The sequence below is a fragment of the Myodes glareolus genome, chromosome 4 (assembly GCF_982192425.1).
Source record: "Myodes glareolus chromosome 4, mMyoGla1.1, whole genome shotgun sequence".
Taxonomy (NCBI): Eukaryota; Metazoa; Chordata; class Mammalia; order Rodentia; family Cricetidae; genus Myodes; species Myodes glareolus.
In genome coordinates, this window is record NC_142029.1 from 36,829,772 (window position 1) to 36,850,009 (window position 20,238).

Consider the following 20,238-nt stretch of genomic DNA (forward strand, 5'->3'; position numbering starts at 1 on the left):
CCTGGAACTCAAACTCACTTTGTAGACCAAGCCTCGAACTCATAGAGATCCACCTGCCTCTGCCTCCCAAGTGCTGGGATTAAAGGTGTGTGCTACCACTGCCTGACCTGGTTAGTTTTTCTTATAACAGTTATGGATTTTTAAAAATTGAGCTTTTTGAGAGAGTTGTAGATTCATATGCAGCTGAAAGAGAGCGTGCACACACACACACACACAACACAAACACACACAGAAGGAGCAGGGGCACATTGGGAGAGGGTGAACAGAAGAGGTAAATAATCTAATTGTATTTTAATTTAGAATAAAAAAGCACAGCAACCCTAGTTGCCCTTCACCTGGTTACTTGGGGAAAATGCCTTGCAGACATTGACCTTGGTACAGTCTGGCAGGGGATGGTACCATCAGTGCAAGTTTGCTTTGGTTGCCTCCTCTTTTCCCTCCGCCTCTAACCCTTGGCAACCCCTAGGCTCTTTCCAGCTCAGTAATTTGGTCTTTACAGAATGTTACATAAGTGGATCAATTTCTTCGACTCGGTTTAAGTCTCTGGAGGTTCACCTAGGTTGTTGGTACATCCGTAGACGTTTTTTAAAAACTGTCTTTTATTCTTTGACAGTTTTATACATGAATGCAATATATCTTCATTCTTTTTACTCCCGGCTCTCCTCTCCCACTACCCCTGGGTGTCTCCCAACATGTCCCCTTTCACCTTCTTATCCTCTCATATTGTTTTCTCTGTTCCTCCCCCCTTTTCTTTTTTGTAACCCAGCAAGTCCAGTTAATGCTGCCTGCTGGGACGTTAAGTGCTGATGTCAACTTGACCCTTGCAGGTCTCGAGCAGGTAACTATAGGTACAGTGAGCTCCTGAGTCGCCATGTCCAGAAGACAGCACTGCACAGCACCCATCTCCATCCTCTGGCTTTTCCATTCTTTTCTTTCCCTCTTCCGTGGTGTCTCCTGAGCAGTAGAGGGTGACGATGTCCTATCTCGGGCTGAGCACTCGCAGTCCTTTATTCTCAACACCTTACCCAGTTGCTACATTGACTGCAGAAGGAAACTTCTCTGGCCGAGGTTGAAAGCACTTATCAGTGGATATAAGCATAATTAACACTTATCAGTGGGGATAAGCATAATTAGAACTTATCAGTGGATATGAGTACAATTAATTTAGGGGGCGGTTTGAAAACATGTCTGTCTAGCAGAACAACAGTACCAGATTCTTCCCCCCATCACCCCCAAGGCCTTAATTACCCACCCCCACTCATGGGCTTTTGACCAGATTTCCCTCAGATTGAATCAGAAAGTGGTTGGTTGCCTCCATAACCTTTCTGCACTGTTTTTCCAATAGACATACCATGCTTGCCAGGCTGGTTAGTACTCTCAGTTCAAGGTTCACTGCGGGATAGAGCCATTGATGTTTCTCCTCCGGTGGCTCAGAACACCTTCTGTTGTGATGAAAGCTAGCCGGCAAGCGAGAAATTTTGGATCAATTCCATCTTGACTTCTCTATTGTCCTGCAACCAAAGTGTGCCATGTCTTCAGCAGTATCTTACAGTCTAGCTGTTGGGCAACCAAGAGCAACACTAATAATGGCTTGTTTGCATTGTTTGGGCACCCCACTAACAAGTCATGGGGAATATCCCATGCCTTTTCTTTTTTAAAAATAATTTCCAAGTAATGTTCCATAGTATGGACATACTGCTGTTTAACTGTTCACCCATTAAAGAACATCGTAGTTATTTGAGTTTGACTTACCATGGTAAAACTGCCATACAGACATTTGTGTGAAGTTTTCATTTCTCCCAATGTTAAATTAATTCGTTTTGGCAGTAGAGTAGTATGTGATTGTGCGTCTTTGCAACAGTTTCTGTAGTTCATAATTTCCAGATAGGACTTTAATAGTCGACTCTTCTCTCAATGTTTCTGCAGTTCTAAATATTAACTCGATGATGATCTGTAGAGAAACTGTAATACACAACTGTTTTTAGTTCTTTGGTATTGATTTCTAGAAGTTTATATAAATACCCAAAAAGTTTTAAGTATTTATAAGTACCTCCTTTAAAACTTTTTTAAAAATATTATTTGAATATAATTTTGGAGCATGTAACGTCCTGAAAAAAAAACTACACACACACAGTCACATAGTAGGCATTCCCCCACCCCCCCGCCATTGGCAGCCATGTTGGTACTTTGCGTGTGTCTAATCATGTGTCTGCTTGGGACATTGATTGTAATGGAACCAAGTAACAGGTAGCTTCTTGTGTGTTGTACTGAGGAACATACTTCTTGCCCTTCTGCCCCATCTTGTCACATCACATTTTGTTGATTTGTTGGTTAGTTGGCAGACTCTGGAGTTGCTTTAATTTGAGGGCTGTTAGAAATAATATATCTCATAGATTTTCATTCTCTTGCGTGACTCTCTAGAATTGCCGGGCAGCGTGAAACTCTTTCTTGTTTTGAGAACGTGCTGGACTGGTTTCCATGACACATGAACCATCACACAGTGTCACTATCATTTAACATGAGTGTCTGAGCCTGGCAGAGACAGGTGGGTCTCTGGAAGTTTGACCCTGTCTCAAGCAAAACAACTACAAACTGAACAACAGCAAGCCCCCCACAAATACCCCAGTTTCCTCCGTATCTTCGCCAGCACCTGTTTTTGACTGCCTTTTGTATAGCTTATCATAGTCTCTGTTCTATGGATCTTTTTAAAGAGAGGGGCCTGTTACCGCAACCCTACTCTGCAGGCCCCTTCATGTGACAACCACAGTGACTCTGCTTATGTTGAATGTCCCCTGGGAACCCAGCTGACTGCCTCTGGGCTTCTGTGAATGAAGGTGAAAAACAACTTGCATTTCATTTTCCTCTTAAAAAGAAAAGAATTGCTCTTGTTAGGACACAGAATGGCATGGAAAACTTTTTCATTTAAGATAGAAAATTTTCTTTTTTTCAAAATCATCCAGACCCTCTTTTGTGGCTTAAAGAGCTAACAGCTAGGGGCTTCTCGTGGACATCACATCAGTTTGGGGACTATGCAGGGTAGATAGTGGCGCTGTATAATGCATGCTGGGTAGGTCATGTGTGAGGCAGGGCAGTATTAGCACACATGAGATGTAATTTCTATATTGGTAGGGTTTTGTTTCACTTGGAGAGATGGTTTGAATAAAAGAGGTCCTCCTTCCTCTTAACTGATAAAATTACAGCAAGTGAGGAATTGCGCCAGAATCTGTTAGAATGAGAAACAGCTTGTCCTTGAGATGGCTCTGGGAGCTCGGCTTTGTCGGTGTAACACAATATACGGATGCAGCGGGTGCAGCGTGGGTGACTGGGCCTCAGCAGCTGTGACTGTAGCGGGTTTTGTCGGAGTGCAGAAGCCCATTCATTCATGAACCAGTGGCCCAAGCAGACCACTTCTCAGAACTGTGGAGCTGCTCAGAGGGATTTCTCGGCCTCCAGAAGGACAGCCCTGAACCTGGAATGGATTCTAGACATCTGTGTGTTAAAGCTTCTGGGTGTCTGAGGTGCAGCCATATTTAAAAAGCTGTGACTAGGGAACTGGAATGTCACGAGGGTGTATTCATTTCCACACTAGTCCAGGCTTACACGGGCTGTCACATGCCCATCCAGGTTCTCTATAAAGATACATGTGGATGTCTTACTGAGGGTTTTATTACTGTGAAGAGACCCATAACCATGGCAACTCTTAGGAAGAACATTTAGTTCAGGTTGAGTCCATTATTGTCATGGCGGGAAGCATGGTCACCTGCAGGCAGGCGTGTGCACGGCTTTGCACCCAGCAACTCCAGAAATCTATTAGCTTGAGTCGGCTCCATTTCAAAAGCCCGGTAGCGTGAAAGACAGCCATGAAGCGCAGAAGCAAACCCAGTCACGGGGTGGCCAGAGCCCCATGCTGATACATGGGTTTCATGGCTGCACTGTAGCGTCATGGGCATTGATTGGTTATTGTGGGAAGAAGTTCTAAGTCCACCTGCGCAGTCTGAGGTTCACTGGCCAGCAGGGAGGATTCTGTGCGTCAGGTGTTGTCTGATTCCAAGCGATAGAGTGTGTTTTGATGAAGCCAGAAGTCATCACCCGTTCTGAGGTTTAAAGTGGACATGAAATTGTTGCTGTTAAGAGGCAATTCTATAGCAGTGAACCCATCTCTGAGTGTTTGCTAAATAATTTGGTATGTGGAGTCCATGTTAGAGGACTTAAAGGCTAAAATCCCTGTTAGGAGAGAGGGGAAGAAGTTTGGGCTTAAAGGCACACGCTATTAAGAAGTTACCTAGAATTGAATTCTAGAACCATTAATATTTCCCTTTCAGACGGCTGTTTTTCTTACACCTGAGTTTCTTAGGTTATTTATATAACGCTTTGTGTGTGTGTGTGTGTGTGTGTGTGTGTGTGTGTGTGTGTGTTTTACATTTTTTAAATTGATTTTTATTGAGCTCTACAATTTTCTCTGCTCCCCTCCCTGCCTCTCCCCTTCCTCCTTCAACCCTCCCCCAAGGTCACCATGCTCCCAATTTACTCAGGAGATCTTGTCTTTTTCTACTTTCTACTTCCCATGTAGATTAGATCTATGTGAGTCTCTCTTAGTGTCCTTATTGTTGAAAGTTCTCTGGGACTATGGTTTGTAGGCTGGCTTTCTTTGCTATATGTTTAAAAGCTACCTATGAGTGAGTACATGTGAAAATTCCCTTTCTGTGTCTGTGTTTTATATAATGCTTTTAAGGACCAGAAAAGCACATCTCTTTGTTCTGAGTGGAAAGAAGTTCCTTTTGATTTTGAGAGAGGGATACGTGCGTGAGTGGCCGTTTGTATTTGGAAGTTGTTTCGTACCTTCCAGAATGTCTTTGCTGAGCACATTGCAGGGAGGAGAGCAGAGCCTTGAGGAAGGACTCCGTGGGAAAATGCCTCTGGTAGCTAGGATTCTAGGAAGCCATTGTTGTGGGTGGGTCTTCCTCTTTCCTTTGTAATACCGAGTGTATCTTTCCCTCTCTGGTGTCATGTCTGTGGACTCTCTTACTCAGAAATTGGAAGAACTAATTAACCTAAGGTGGTGCAGTGCTGGGTTTCATCAGACCTAACGTGAAATAACCAGGTTCTGCCACATAGATGTTGCTGCATGCTAGATGTGTGGTCCAGATAGCAGAGCTGCAGGGAGCTGTGGGGAGGGCAGGGCGCCTGATGTCAGCCTTGGGGGAAAGAGAAGGGGTTGGAAGTGAGAAGAAAGCAGAGCAGGCAGGAGGATTGCAGTTGCTTCCTCTAAGAACAGAACAGCTGGGCCTGTGGGTAAAGCCTGCGGTTCCAGTGCCTTGGAGCTGAGGCAGGAGGATTATGGGGTCAGTTTGGGCTACATAGTGAGACCTTGTTTCGGGGGGGGGGGGGGGGAACAAAAAACAAAAACACCAAAAACCCAAACTACTACTACCACAGACCACAGCAAAAATCAAAGCCAGTGGAGTAGCTATTAGTTAGAAAAGTGCCCTCTAGCCGTGTTTAGAGTAGTTTAGAGTAGTGTGCCCCTATGCCTTCCTTTCTGGGTGCTGGTGCTTCCTTGAGTCCTGGGGATCGAGTGGTTCAGGGCTTCATGTGTGCAGCCCAAGTGCTCTGTCAATGCCGCGTGCCCTCAGTCCCTAAAATAATTCCTTTTTTTTTTTTTTTAAATACTAGCTAGCAGCAACAGGAATTGGAGATGGAGGCTTCCCATTTGAAACATCTAATCTTATTTTGGTGCAAAGGACTTCTGATTGTGGCAACATTCTAAACATGTTTGTCCCAAAGTTGTTCATTGCGTCCTAAAACAGTAGGGAGGCTTTACCTTCTTAACAATGGCCTGATTTGTGGTCCCATTTTAAGAACACATCTATGCCTTGTAGTTACTGATCTGAGCCCCGGAATGGGATGTGCTGGCTTTCTTCATGCTTGGCAGAAAAAGAGATGTCACCAGGGTGGGTAGAAGAGTTGATGTCTTTGAGTGAGGAGGGAGGGCATATGGGAAGTCTACAGTAGCAAAGACTGTGTAGCTTTGTGTGTGTGGGAATGGTGGCACACAGTTGGAGGAGGCATGGAGCTAATGTGGCAGGTTATTTTTCTGTAGCTGGGATTTAACCCAACTTTATTATTTAAATACCAGATTTTTTTGAGGATTTTTTTTTTTTTTTTTTTTTTGGGACTGGGCCTTACAATGTAGAGTAAACCAGCTAGGGACTCACAGAGCCCACATGCCCTGAGGCTGTATTTTAACATTTCTTTAAAAAAAAAAATGCTGCTTATTCTCCCTGGGCGCTAATGTTCTCAGTGTAGAACATCTCTAAAGTTCAGGGGGCATATGTGTTTGTGTGGTGTGGCTATGGCTTCCCCCCCCCCCCCCGTGTGTATGTGTGTTGGCAGACAACAGGAAGAGCATTCCATGTCTGCTGACCCTAAGTTGACCATTAAAAGGGATGGACAAACCCAAGTGCAGGCCGTTAGATCTGCTGCCTCTCGGGTCATAGGTTTGTTAGCTCAGCTTAGTTGGCTGTTTGTAGGTGAGCTTTGACCACTCGGAAAAAAAAAAACAAAAAACCAAAACCCGAATGTGATGGCGTTACGTAGCAGACAACTACACTTCCATGATGTATTTTAAGCCAAAAGGAATTTGACTGGACTGATTGCTCAGACAAGGAGACCGCCACCTGGCAGCGTCACCTCTGCAGCCAGATTTCCAGAATGTCCCTGGCTTGGATAGGCCAGCGGGCGGCCTGCTTCTGGGTTTAGGGCACCAGCTGTCCTTGCTGTGGTTTGTAGTTCAGCTCTATGATGTGGTTTTATCAAGCCTTATCTGTCCAGACAGATTGCCTTAGGTTCCAGCCCCGTCCTTGCCATGCTTGGTACCTTGCTTGCCCTCTCTGTCTCACAGACTGCCCAGGAGAGCTCACACACTTCAGATCTCATTACTCTGCAGCCTTTGCCGTTCTTACCATCCCAGCCCCCCAGCCCCACTTCTTTCGCCCTCCTTGGGAGCCCCGTGGGAAGCAGACAGGGGACAGGTTCGCTGTAACACCCGTTGGAGTGTAATTTTTCATTGTGAACATACTCCTAGTAACTCTGCTGGGTCATTCACCTGGGCTTACACTCCATTCGAAGGGAGCCAATGAGGAGAGAGATGGAGGGTGGGTTTTCCACACCAGCAGAGCTGGGGTTCTCTTTGGGGGTGTGGTTTGCCCTCTTGGGTTCAGAGGGTACAGTATTTCATGCTGTGGTGCCTCTGCTCACTCTTTGAATTCGGGCCTAAGGATTCTAAATTCTAAGCACCTGCTGGGAGTGGTGTAGACGGTGTGCTGGCCTCTTTCCTCCCGCCGTGCCCTCTCTCAGCTGTCCCTTCACGTGTAGGGAGTGCCAGCCTCAGTCAGTGTCCCATGGTGTGGTATTTAAAATGTGGCACAGTGTAGTTGCATAAGTTAAAAGTGGTCCAGGATTTTACAGTGAGAAATGACTCCGCCGAGATTGTCTCCTGAGAAATGTGTGCATCAAAAAGGAATTTTTAGCCGTGCCTGGTGGGCCACGCCTGTTTTCCTAGCACTTGGGAGGCCAAGGCAGGAAGATCTCTAGTTTGAGGTCTACTTAGACTTTTTTGTCTCAGAAGGTTTCCTGAGATCTCTTCTAAATTATCATTTCTCGCTCGCTTCCTTTTTTCTTTGTCCCTGTGTTTTATGTATGCTCCTGCACCCCTGGGTAGTTCTGGGATACTGTTATGGTTGGAATTTTAAAAATGGATTCTGGTGTACTTAGCTATGGCCTGCAGTTTCCGCGAGGCCGTCCGGGTTGTGTGGAGGTCCGAGACTCTGTGTTGAAGAGGCTGTGGCTTTGGTTTGGTGTCAGCAGGGTCCAGTGTCTGGGGATAGCAATCCATTCTTGTCATGTCCCTCTTGTTAATTTGTGGGGAGCCAGGCAGATCAAAGAAAGGCCTACTGTTGGGTACACAGAGGATCAAAGCCCCTCCTGTTAGGAGGTCACCAGAGCCTGGCTTGGTCCCTGCTATCACAGTGGTACAGAGCAGCTGTGTTCCCACTTGGCCCAGCGCTCTGGAGAGGTCACGTCACCGGGCCACACGGCTCAGAAGCTGGAAACCACAGTAGATAGGCAGGCTGCAGACCTGGCGACATGATGGGACATCGTTGCAGATTGGGTCATGGCAGCCACTAGGTAGAGTGTCAAGGGTCCTTCACGGTTCCGTGCCTGTGCAGTATAGCCCACAGGCCACTCAGCAGTGGGCCAGTCCAGCTGGGCACTGAAGACTGTTTGTACTGGCCATGTGGCGCAACAGACGAGGCACAGTGAGGGAGATGAAGCTGGAAAGGGCACGGTGGCAGCCAGGAGCCTGGGGACAGAGGTGGTGTGAGCATCGGAGAGTTGGCACCTCTCTACTGCTCCAGGTCATTCGACACATGCGCTCCGCATGACTGTCCACTGCTGAGCCGGACCAGGTGCACCCTCTGAGCCATTGTGCCCCTGTGTAGTGAGTACAGTGCCCTTTTTCTTGATGGACACAGGGCTGGCTCTAACACCACCCCACCCACCCCCGAGCCCCGTTGCTGCCAGCTTCTCAGGCAGCCCTCTCTAACTCTGCTTTTGAAAATATTTCCCACTCTGAGATCCATTCTATCCCTTCTTCCTGCTTTAAGTCTTCCTGGGAGAGTATATCACATTTCCTGTGTATTTGTCAGTAATACAGTTGTCCCCTTATCCTTCTGGATCTGCTTCAAGACCCCCACTGAATGCCAGAAGCCAAAGGCTATATGAACCCCTATACATACTATGTTCCCTCCCTTCCCCTCCCCTTCCTCTTCTCTCCTCTCCCCTCTCCTCTTTTCCCATACACTCACATTATAACAGACTTTGGCCTTTTCTTACAAAACACACTTTAAAGGCCATATTTTGACGTCTCCAAATTGCCAGTGTCAGTATGGCTGTGTGAACAGCCGGTCTGATAAGTAGATGTGTAAGGGGTTGTCCCGGTGGAAGCGTGTCATTGGTGGGGTTGCCCTGGACAAGGCATTTTGTGCTCCCTATGGGATGGTGTGAGTTGATCCTCTCTCCTCAGAGTATTTACAGTCAAAAACCAGGATTTGTTTCTGCTGTGTTCACTTTAATATTTTTGGACTGCAGTTGGCCGCAAGTCCTTAAAACCATGTAGGTTATTGTTTGTGTTTATAGTATTTCTTTCTCCCCAGCCTTGAGTTCTGTTTTCTGAACTACTGTATCTCTTAGGGTTTTAAGGCCTTAGTGCCTAGCAGCTGGTGTAGACAGTAAGTATAAGTGTAAATGAGAAAAAAAGAATGGCGTGGTTGGTGAATAGTGAGCAGAAGTGTGGCATTCAGGGCCTTTGGTGAAACCTGCCTTTGTCCCCTCCAAGAGCAAACAGCCTCAGCCTTGAAGAACCTATGGGCACACCCAGTTGGGTGTGTTGGGGGAGAGTTGGGGAAGATGCCTGACATGTCAATCGGGCTGGTGAGTCATGGGTCGCCCCTCCCCCGCAATCAGGGCCTGTGTCACAGATACCTTCCCCACTCCCCTTTCATCATAGGCCCAGCAAGCCATCCTGTGAAGTATATTCCTCTTGACTGCTTCTCATGTCTGGTCTTTCAAAGACTGGCTGCTTTTTCACTCTGAGTTTGACTGGGGAGAGTTCTACAGAGAAGAAAAGCATCCTCAGAACAGATGTGGCGCGCTGGCAAAGCCTCCCCCTCGGTGTGCTTTTGAAGGGAGCCCCTGTGCACGCCCGCTCCTGCAGGCCTCACAGCAGAGCAGTTTAAATAAAGGATCCAGGACCAACGCTGTCTTCAGTGTCTCCAAATACTAAAAACACCAGTCTTTTTGGTAGTCCACTGCTGGATTCAGTACTCGTGGACTGAAATTTGACCTTACATTTTAATCAAGCCGCTTTTCTCTGGCCACGTTAGCCTAGATTCTCAAACTGGACTCTGTCCTAGGCTGTTGTCCTTGAAATAATGGGTCATTCAGAGCAGTTCCCGGAACTTATTTTTTTTTCCCCAATCCACTAATGGCTCTCCTGCCCTGCCCCCCCCCCCAACCAGTTAGCGTTGTATCATTCAAAGCCTTTCTTCACTCCTGTTTCCAGCTTTCCTTTGGCCTCTACTTAGAAAACCAAATCTTCCAGCCTTCTGTAAAGTCCCTTAGCTAAAACAAGCAGAGTGAACGCAATGATTCTTGTACTGTTCCCTTGTGTGTCTCTCTGGGAACTATTCCTGATGTTAGAGTTGGTTATTTGAATTTTATTCCTACAGCGTAGCATTAAGTGTGTGCATATAGCTACAACGGAGGTACATCCCAACAGTGGCTGTCTTTAAGACCTCGGTTTGGTGTGAGGTTCCTTACACCTTCCGGGCACATCACTTGGTCTAGATGATGCTTCTGAACGTCCATCCCTGTTTACACAGTTGGACACAGGAAGCGATGTTTAGTGTTTTCTTTCAAGTCCTGACTAATCTCTGTTCTTACAAGTTCCTCTCCTGGACTCTTATCCATCCCATGCCTCACCTCTCCCCCAAAGGTTTGGCAATTCTTAGAAATGGTTTTGAAGGTTCAGAACCAGAGGCTCAGTGGTACTGTTTGGTGGACAGGGACCAGGGATGGCTCCGTGATCCACAGAGCACTGGACAAGAATGGCTTCCCTCAGAATGTCCGTGGTACCCAGAGCAGTTCAGACTGCTGTAGCTGACTGGTAGCAGACATCAGAGGACTTACTGCCTGCCCCCAACAGTACCTTAAAAGACTGATGTATAGTAACTAAATCCTGTCAGTGATCATGTAGTCTTTGAGACAGTTACTCCATTGCCCCCCTCACTTTACAGATAGGAAGTTAAACAACCTGCCTGCCACATTTTGAGTAGAGAAATAGGTTTCAAGGCTTAGTTGCCTTTAAAGCACCCAGTCCTGATCCATTGATCAGCTTAAACTGTGCCTTTATCCCTTCAGTGTGAGTAAGAATGCCCATCGGGGTATTAAGATCTAGAGGTAAAATGTCTCCGGGGGAAGGAGACTGACTGTTTGGTAGTCACAGTCTTTGTTTCAGAACCGGGAGCCCTTCACTGGGATGGGGGTTGATGCTCTCAGTTTCTACCACAGGCTGAGGGAGTCGGTGTCTTCCCAGAGCAGGAGAGATGCTCGGACACAGCCCCGGATCTGCTGCATTCCAGCATTGGTGTTCCTCTTCGTTCCCCTTCATATTCCAGCTGTATTGACTTAATCATAATCGTTAGAGCTATCAGACATTTCCATGCATAGAGTTGTTTACCTGGAAATCAGCCAGACAGCACAAATACTTGTGTGGCCAGCCAAGCGCGGGGAGCACCATTGAATGATTAGTGGTTACTGAGACAGGCTTCGCTTTTGCCCTTGGAAGTCACAATGTTGGTGATATTTTTTTTTTACACTGTATTTGTTCTTTGAAAATATCATGCGTTGATAGAGTATATTTTGATCATATCTGTAAGCAGTTTTCCTGTCCCGACTGCCTGCTCCCAAATAACCGACACAGAGGATTAATACTACTTACAAATGCTTGGCCAGTAACTCAGACTTGTTACCAACTAACTCTTAGACTTAAATTAACCCATATTTATTAGCTATACTTCACCATGTGGCTCGTGGCTTGTGACCTCATTTTCTACATGTCCTGCTTCCTTGGCAGTTGGCTGGTGTCTTCTCTAACTCTGCCCTTCTTCGTCCCAGTGTCCTCAATTTGATTGTCCTTTCTAACTTTATCCTGCCTTGCTATCAGCCAATCTTTTATTAACCATTGAGAGTAATACATATTCACAGTGTACAGAAGGATTATTCCACAGCACATATCCATCCACCATTAACTCCCAATGCCTTGTTAGAGCTTACTACAGGAATAGAGAAAGTTGGAAATGCGTCTTCTTGATCTTAATAAAAAGGATTTAAACAGGACACAGAGGAAAAGACCCTTTTCAGTCTGCAGATGTACATCTTATGTTAAAGAGAGCATACTTTAACATAACATACTAGCAACTACAGATTGAGGCAGCAGTTTGTGTTCACCTGCATCTCAGACATCTCAGGGGCTGACGCATCTACTTCTGTCTGGAACAGTGCAGCTGTATTTTCACCACATCTAAGTACATCATGCTTATGGAGTTGGTAACCATAAAACTAAAGCTGTATTAAATTTAACTGAATTCTTGTTTGCTTGTTTTATTTTATTGGTTTTGTTTTTTTGTTTTTGTTTTTGTTTTTAGCCATTCTGGAACTTTCCCTGTAGACCAGGCTGGCCTCAAGCTCACAGGACCCAAACGTCACCCAACTGCCAAATAAATCCATGGAGACTTATCTTTACTTATGCATGCCTAACCTTAGTTTAGCTTGTTTCTAGCTAACTTTTCTAACTTAAATTATCCCATTTCTCTTTAACTACATTTTGCCTCTGGACTTTTTTACCTTCTTTTATTCTATGTCTTTCTTTACTTCTTACTCCTTGGCTGCCTCTGTGGCTGGGTGCCTCTGTTCCCCTGGCCTCCTCCTCCTCTTCTCAATCCTCCTCCTCCTATTTATTCTCTCTGCCTGGCAGCCCCGCCTATCCCTCTCCTGCCTAGCTATTGTCTGTCAGCTCTTTATAAGACCAATTAGGTATTTAGACAGGCAAAGTAACACAGCTTTGTAGAGTTAAACAAATGCAACATAAAAAAATGCAACACATCTTTGCATCGTTAAACAGATATTCCACAACATAAATAAATATAACACATCTTAGCCTAATATTCTGGAATACAAGTTATTTTAAGGGGGAAGCAGGGTCAGAAATGGGTAATGGAGTATGTATGATTGGGAGAGAGGAAGGAGACCAACAAAAGGAGTGACATTGGTGAAGGGGTGTATGTACATGTAAAAATGCTATAGTTGCAACATTGGGGGAAGGATTGGGTTAGCAGGATGGCTCAGCAGGTAAAGGTACTTGCTTCCAAATGTGGCATCCTAAGTTTGAGCCCCATGGACTCACGTGATAGGAGAGAACCAGTTCTGGAACTGGTCCTCTGACTTCCATGTCCCCCTACTCTCTCTTTAAATAAATACAATACGAATATTTTAAATTATCTTGCGTATATTATATTATATACAATATTGTGTACTCCTCCTCTCCTCCTGTCCTGAGCGTCATTCCCTGTGGGGATGGATGTCTGCTACCTTTCGGCCCTGTTCATCCTTCCACACCAAGGTTCAGCATCGCAGGGACGGTTTTTATGGAACTGAGAAAAGAAGTTGTGGAAAGTGGGACTTGGTTTTCGATGTGAATTCGCAGGATGTGTCATCGTTCTGATTTTCAAATTAGACTTAGCACATCGGTTGCATGGAGGAGTTAACAGTTTTGTTTTTGGCGGAGGGAATTCAACCTTTCCCTCTGCACCTTGGAAATTGACATGTTCTTGTTCCTTTAGGAAAATGCATATAAGAAGTATTTTGAGTAGACACTAATCAATGTCTCCTTTTCTCTCTAATAGGTTTTAAAATGGAACATTTCGATGCATCACACAGTACCTATTTCAGGGCATTACTGGGCCCCCGAGGTAAGGTGGTTTTAGGTTTTGCTCACCATCTTTGGCTTCCCTCCCATCTCTTTATGGCCTCTTGTAAATATTGCATGAGGAGATCTTAGAAAATGTTTTCTGTGATGAGATCCAAACTTTATCTCCAGTAGCAAGGAGGCATACAAAGTTCTCTTGTAGTTGAATGCTGTCCACTGACTCTGGGGGCAGAGACTCAGCTGCTGTGGCCATCACTCCGCTGGCATCAGCTGCCTTCAGCCTGGGATGAACAGGGGTACACTTTTCTTAAATCTTGACTCCCTAGAAGAAACCAGGCCAGTACATTCCAAACTTGCATTCAGTCTGACAAGAAGATGCTACCTCCCTTGTAGAGTCCTGAGGGCTGCTTTCCTCTAAAATCTGGGTCTTGCTGTATCACCCAGACTAACCTGGAAGCCCTCGGGGTCCTCTCGCCTTAGCTACCCAAGAGCTGGACTGTGTGTGTGGCCCACACCCCAACAGAAGTATATGCTGACGGTGCTGGGAATGAAACCCACGGTTTCATGTGTGCTGGGCAAGTGCTCTATTGTTGAGCTATATACCATATAAATATGCCCGTAAGGATTTTTTTCCTCTCATTTTTAAAATTTAATTATCATGTTTATGTTAGCATATGTTAATTTTACAAAGTCATGGGGCTTCATTTTGACATTTCCATGTCTACAGACTGTCCTTGGTTTGTGTGCGTTCTCTCTTGTCCTCTCTTTTGTCCCCTCCCCATCACCTGTCCTCTTCCACATCTCCACGTGCTTTAAGGATTGGTGTCTTTATTTCTAATTCATTTTACTTCAGGTCATATACTTGAAATCCCTTGTTATTATGCTGTTAGTCTTCATTGTCCATTGTTTTTAAGTAAACTAGCTCTGCACAGCCTTTTAGTGTTATAATGACTTTTGAAAAGTGTAACATGAAGGGGCCTGGCTTGTTGGGGTTTCTGTTGCCCACAGCCGGCAAATCCCAAAGAAAATCATACAGAGGACTCCATAAGATTATAAAATTGATTGGCCCATTTGATCTGACTACTTATTAGCTCTTGTAGCTTATATTAAAGCATTGTTCTGATCTATGTTAGCCATGTGGCTCAGTACCTTTTTCAGTGGGGCAGATCACATCCTGCTGCTTCGATGGTCTGTGCAGGAGTGGGAAGAATCAACTTCCTCCTTCTCAGAATTCTCCTGCTCTCCTTGCATCATTTCCACTTCCTGTCTGGTTTTTCCATCTACACCTCCTGCCTGGCCAATCAGCATTTATTTAAAACATGATTGACAGATTACAAACAATTCTTCCGCACCAGAAAGGAAGCTTTTGGGGGGTTCACAGAGTTGTAGTAGATGTTTTCTGTCACTGACAGAGTAACTGAGAAGATCAGCTTAGAGGAGCAAAGGGCATTTTGGCTTCTGGTTCTAGAGGTTCCAGTCTGCCTGGGACCTATCATTCTAGGCCTGTGAACAAGCTGACTGTCACTGCTGGAAAAGTGTGGCAGACGGTGTAAGTGCAGACCCAAGGATAGGATTCCCTTCAGAGGGAAGCCTTGTTGGCCTATACTGCCATCAGGTCTCGCCGCCCACACTATTCAGCACCTCTCAGTAATCTAGTCAGCAGTGAACCCAGCGATGGATTCATCCATTAGTGATGTCAGGGGCCTCATAATCCAGTCGTTTCCCCCAAAGCCCTAACTAGGAAGCTGTTTGTGAACATCTTATCAGACCAAAAGATTCTCAGTTTCACTCATGAATTTTAGAGTGCAGAGGAAAACAACCAGAGGGCTTCACCTCTCGGTATGTCAGAGTTGAAATGTGTCTGATACCATCAGTAATGAGGAGAAGGGTGTAGGCAGCCTGACTTGGTGCAACCTTCCCTGACAGGTGAAACGCACCTGACTAGTGACCCTAGGCTGTTATCCTGCAGTGATTCTTGAACATGAAGGATGCTCATTGCAGGATTGTCAAGACCGGACATCAACTCGTCTCCCATTCATTAGGAACAGCTTAAACAAGAGGGTGGTCAGACAAACAAAAAACAAGTTAGGGTGGGAGTGGTGGCACAAGCCTGCTGCACTCCTGCACTCAGGAAGCTGAAACAGGAGACTCGAGTGTTTGAGGGTAGCACAAGCGAGTGACAAGTTCCGAGACGTACTAAGCCGTACAGTGGGAGACAAAGAAAAAGAGCGGTTAGATGCGTCTGCACCAGCCTGTGTTGAGACATTGACACCTTGGCTGGGAGAGACAAAAACATCCAACTTCTGTTTTGTCTTATTTTTTGAGACAGGGTTTCTCTGTGTAGCTTTGGAGCCTCTCCTGGAACTTGCTCTGTAGACCAGGCTGACCTCGAACTCACAGAGATCCTCCTGCCTCTGCCTCCCGAGTGCTGGGATTAAACGCTGGGATAAAGCGCCACCACTGCCCGGCAACAAACAAACAAATACATAGATAAAAACCCAACTTTTAATTGTCTGAAATAGCAATAAAAATGATGATCTTATTTTGCAAGGAAGAGTAACTGTTACACGATTTCAAGGGTTCTAGGGTAGTAATCAAGAACCCTGTTCTCTGTGTTTGTCCATTTTGCCACCCTCATCTGAGCAGCTCAGTCCTCAGGATGGCCACCTGTATGGTTGCAGCAGCTTCAGGCTGGTACATCCAACACAAAAAGAAGACATTGGTCCATTGTATGAGCTGAAGAAGAAAGGGAGTTTCACCTCAAAGCTTAGTGGTCACAACTGTCCCACATCACATTTCCAAACTGACTACCACACAGAGCAGTGAGCTACCATGATCAGCTGGATCCTGGGGAACTCATCGCCTAGGGCTGGGGGTTGGACCAGCTGCTATGGGTACCCTGGGAGATGGGGATGGATACTTGCTAAAAGTATACTATACAAAAAAGCAAGATGCTGAACTGAACTTTGAAATGGACATGGAAAATTTGTAGGTAAATATGTGTATTCGTTGTGTTTATAGTATAGATGTACACAGAAGATGTTAGCTGGTAAGCGGTAACTTACTCTTTCCAAACAGACTGCTAAGGGGCAGAGCTGAGAACAGAAGGTGTTGGGATTGCCTTTGTTGCAGCTACTTCCCTGCAGGACTTCTGAGAACTTGCCAGTACCATCCACCGCCCCTCAACCATAACTGGTGGGGGAAATGTGGGGGCAGCATCTCTAGCTGGAGCCAAAGAAAGAAAGACACGCTGGGAAGGCTCAGAGTGTCTGCCAGAAGGAAGACTGGCACTTAGTTCTCCAAAGGGAGCATGTGCTTTATTGAACATTTTCCTTCTCCCTGTGAAGAGAGGCAAAAAATAATGTGGGAGGCGCGCATTACAGTCCGGTCAGAGCACAGGGCCGTAGGCAGTACTAGCAGGTCCTTGGGCCTTGGGGAGAGAGTAAGAGTGGAGTGTCCTCTTCTACACAGGTAGCCCCCATGTGTCAGTGTGGTTCAAGTTCCTAGGGTGCTCTAAGGATCTTACATAGTCCCTGTCTGATCATGGCTGAGCCAATAGCGTCTCATGAATTTTACTCATTGACCCTCTACTGCTGGCCTTGTCGTCCGGCACAGTGTCCCTAACCTGGCTACGGGGCACAGCTCGAGCCTGCACATGCTGGTCTCTCACTAAGCTGAAGGGCTTTTTAGTGCAGGCTGTCCACCTGACTCCATGTTAATTCAATAAACATAATAAAGTGGGTGGGTGATTTAGCTTTAAGTTTCTTTCAGGTTTTTTGAAAGCACGTTATTTTACTATTTTACCTAGCAAAAACGTGAGTAATAAATCATTCTAAACCTGTATCAAAAAGCTTTTGCCTTGCTTGATGTGTATCTATATGATTCTACATTGTGTAGACTAAATACAACATTGGTATCAGGAGGCTTTGAGGGTGGGTTTTCTTCTGTGTACCTTTCTAATCACTAAATGTTTTTCTTCCGGTGTTTTTCAGATACAAGGGTGAAAGGATGGTTTCTTCTGGACAATTACATTCCTACGTTCGTCTGCTCTGTCATTTATTTACTCATTGTGTGGCTGGGACCAAAATACATGAAGAATAAGCAGCCATTCTCTTGCCGGAGAATTCTAGTGGTGTATAACATTGGACTCACCTTGCTGTCTCTGTATATGTTCTATGAGGTAGGTCAATTACTGGCGAGGGTTTCCTTCCTCTGTGCTGCTTTTCTGAGTTGTGTCCTAAGTGAGGAGAGGCACCTGCTTCGCTCTGCAGGTAAACTGGGCAGCTAGACTATTAATGCATTTGGAGGAGGTTATAAACTGAGTAGCTAGTCTAGCCTATTAATGTATTTGGAGGAGGTTATAAAATTGATCTTTAACATACCACAAAAAGTTGTTTGTCCAGATGTTGCCCAGAATACCTAAAGTAGAAGCCTTTGTTTTGATTCTTTGGTTACTCATGTTTCATGTGGCATTCAGAACTAAACTAAATATCCTCCAAAAACATTCGCATGCATGCAGAATGCAGTCTGGAAAATGAACAAAATGTAAAAAGCAGAGCTGTGTGCATCTTATTATTAAGTGCTTAATAAATGCTTGTTTCTCATGTGGAGGTGGAGGAGGAAGGAAGTGGGTGGTACTTTGGTAAACTCGGTGGCAGTTCAGCCTTTGTTCTGACCTGGTAACTTGTAAGATCTCACAAGCTTTGCTGTGCGTATTCATTGTCCATGGCACTGTGTTAACATGAGGATACTTTTACACGAGTATACACCATCCATATAAGCTGATTTTAAAAGCCTTTCAAAGACACATGAATGGTAAGAGCCTCATTGAGAACTCTAATGATCCATGTGACTTCAGGCCCAATAATTTCTTTTACATGACTAGAGTGTTCAAATGAGGGGTTTTTCCTTCAAAGGCAAATAATTTCATTTCTCCCTATTTTGCAAGGGATAATAATATAGCCTGAAGGAAGGGAGAAGTTGTCCTCTATTGGTAAGCCCAGATTGTGCAGCCAGGAAGAAAGGGGGAAGCTGTCCTCTATGGGTAAGCCCAGGTTGTCAGCCAGGAAGAAAGGAGGAAGCTGTCCTCTATTGGTAAGCCCAGGTTGTCAGCCAGGAAGCAAGGGGGAAGCTGTCCTCTATTAGTAAGTCCAGGTTGTCAGCCAGGAAGCAAGGGGGAAGCTGTCCTCTATTGGTAAGCACAGTTTGCATCATTGGGCAGGACTCTGTTTTCCAGGCTCACATTAACCTATTCCTAAATCCCCCTGGACAGAGAATTCCTGTCTATACACAAAATGGACACCTTCGGATGCTCTTATTATGGCTTTTATTCTTCAGGGGTTTGTAGAGGAGAGGACGGGGCAGATGGTAAACTGCGGTGGTGACCTCTTGGCTCCCACTGAGTGGGGATGTGAGTTAGTAGACACTCCCATGCCCACCGGAAGAGATGCAGCTGGAAGACCTGACCCCTCGTGTGTGCACCGCTCTCCCACGGTGTAGATGGTGTGGACGGGAAGACAACAGCGCTAGCACTTCAGTATGTTTGTTTAATACTCAGAGAAACGCTTTTTCTTTTGTCTGAGCCATTCCAGTACGAAGGCAACTTAGCCTCCAGGATGGAGATTAGAGACCTGGAGGCAGGGACTGTGCATGACTCCTGGTCCCAGTCCTGGGCAGATTGCAGCAACCCTCAGGTTCCAGAGCAAACACTTCTCCCATAATTGAAAGACAATAGAGCCATTTCTGTAAGGAACCTTCTAGAGACTTTAATGTTGGACGTAATATGTTCTAGAAAAAGTAATTTAATAATATAAGGTGATTGAATTTTAGAGAACCTGAGCGTTTGCCTCAGGTTTCACGTTTCACGTTTCACAAGCCCCAGTGACTTAGCCAATATGCACCTTAGCTTCGTGTACAGATATCTCTGAAGTAAAGAAGAGAAGAAGATCTCTGGATAAGCTGACGGTCTGTGCGTCTGATGAGGGGCTCCTGGACAGCCTGCGATCAGAAGCCCAGCTCTTCCCCTGGCAGTGTGGTGAGGATGAGGGAGTTTCTTGAGCCCTGTCTCAGCTCATGTGTAGAGAGGAGGTGTGAGAAACACAGAGGGAAAGCCCGCCCTTAGTTCCTAAGCTGGCAGGACGTAAGGGGCAGCACACAACAGGCAGCTGTTACTTGTATTAAATCAGGTTGTGAAATTATATTCTGATCACTTATGCGTGACGGATAAGCCTGTGCTTGTATCGCTCCAGCGTGATCATTGTGTGTGATTGCTGTTGTTCAGTTCTTCATCAGTGATACGACTGTAGTGTGCCCCTTGTCAAGCTTGGGGTCTCAGTTCGGTTCCAGTTTGTTTGTTTGTTTGTTTTTTCCTGGAGCTAGCTTTTGTATTCCATTGACTAAGAAGACACAGTAGGGCAGCCGTGAAACCTTAGCCACTAAGCTGAGGGCGTCGTGAAGCCTGTGGGGTGCAGTGTCGCACATATCCATCTCTAGTTACCTTCCTGTTTATTGACATATTTGCGGCTGTAAAGAATTTTGAAAAGCAAATAGGTTTCTGCCTTGACAAGTTCCACATCAGCACAAGGAAAAGTAATGGCTGCGTAAAGGAAACCGAAGTCTGAAAAGAAGGGGTGATGGGGGACACAAAGGAGGAGCCGCAGAAACAGTAAAAGGAGTGAGGTAAAGACTGAATC

The 20,238-nt window shown here is 45.6% G+C and overlaps 1 protein-coding gene across 2 annotated transcripts in view; it reads left to right on the forward strand.

Moving 5' to 3' along the window:
* Elovl5 (ELOVL fatty acid elongase 5) overlaps positions 1-20,238 on the forward strand; it is a 73,216-nt gene that overhangs the window by 36,413 nt on the left and 16,565 nt on the right. For both annotated transcript variants that reach the window (XM_085689424.2, XM_087905405.1), the window contains exons 2-3: positions 13,524-13,589; positions 17,539-17,726. In XM_085689424.2, the coding sequence (XP_085545550.1) occupies positions 13,532-13,589; positions 17,539-17,726 (246 nt within the window). In that variant the 5' untranslated portion in view covers positions 13,524-13,531. The remainder of the gene's footprint in view (positions 1-13,523; positions 13,590-17,538; positions 17,727-20,238) is intronic.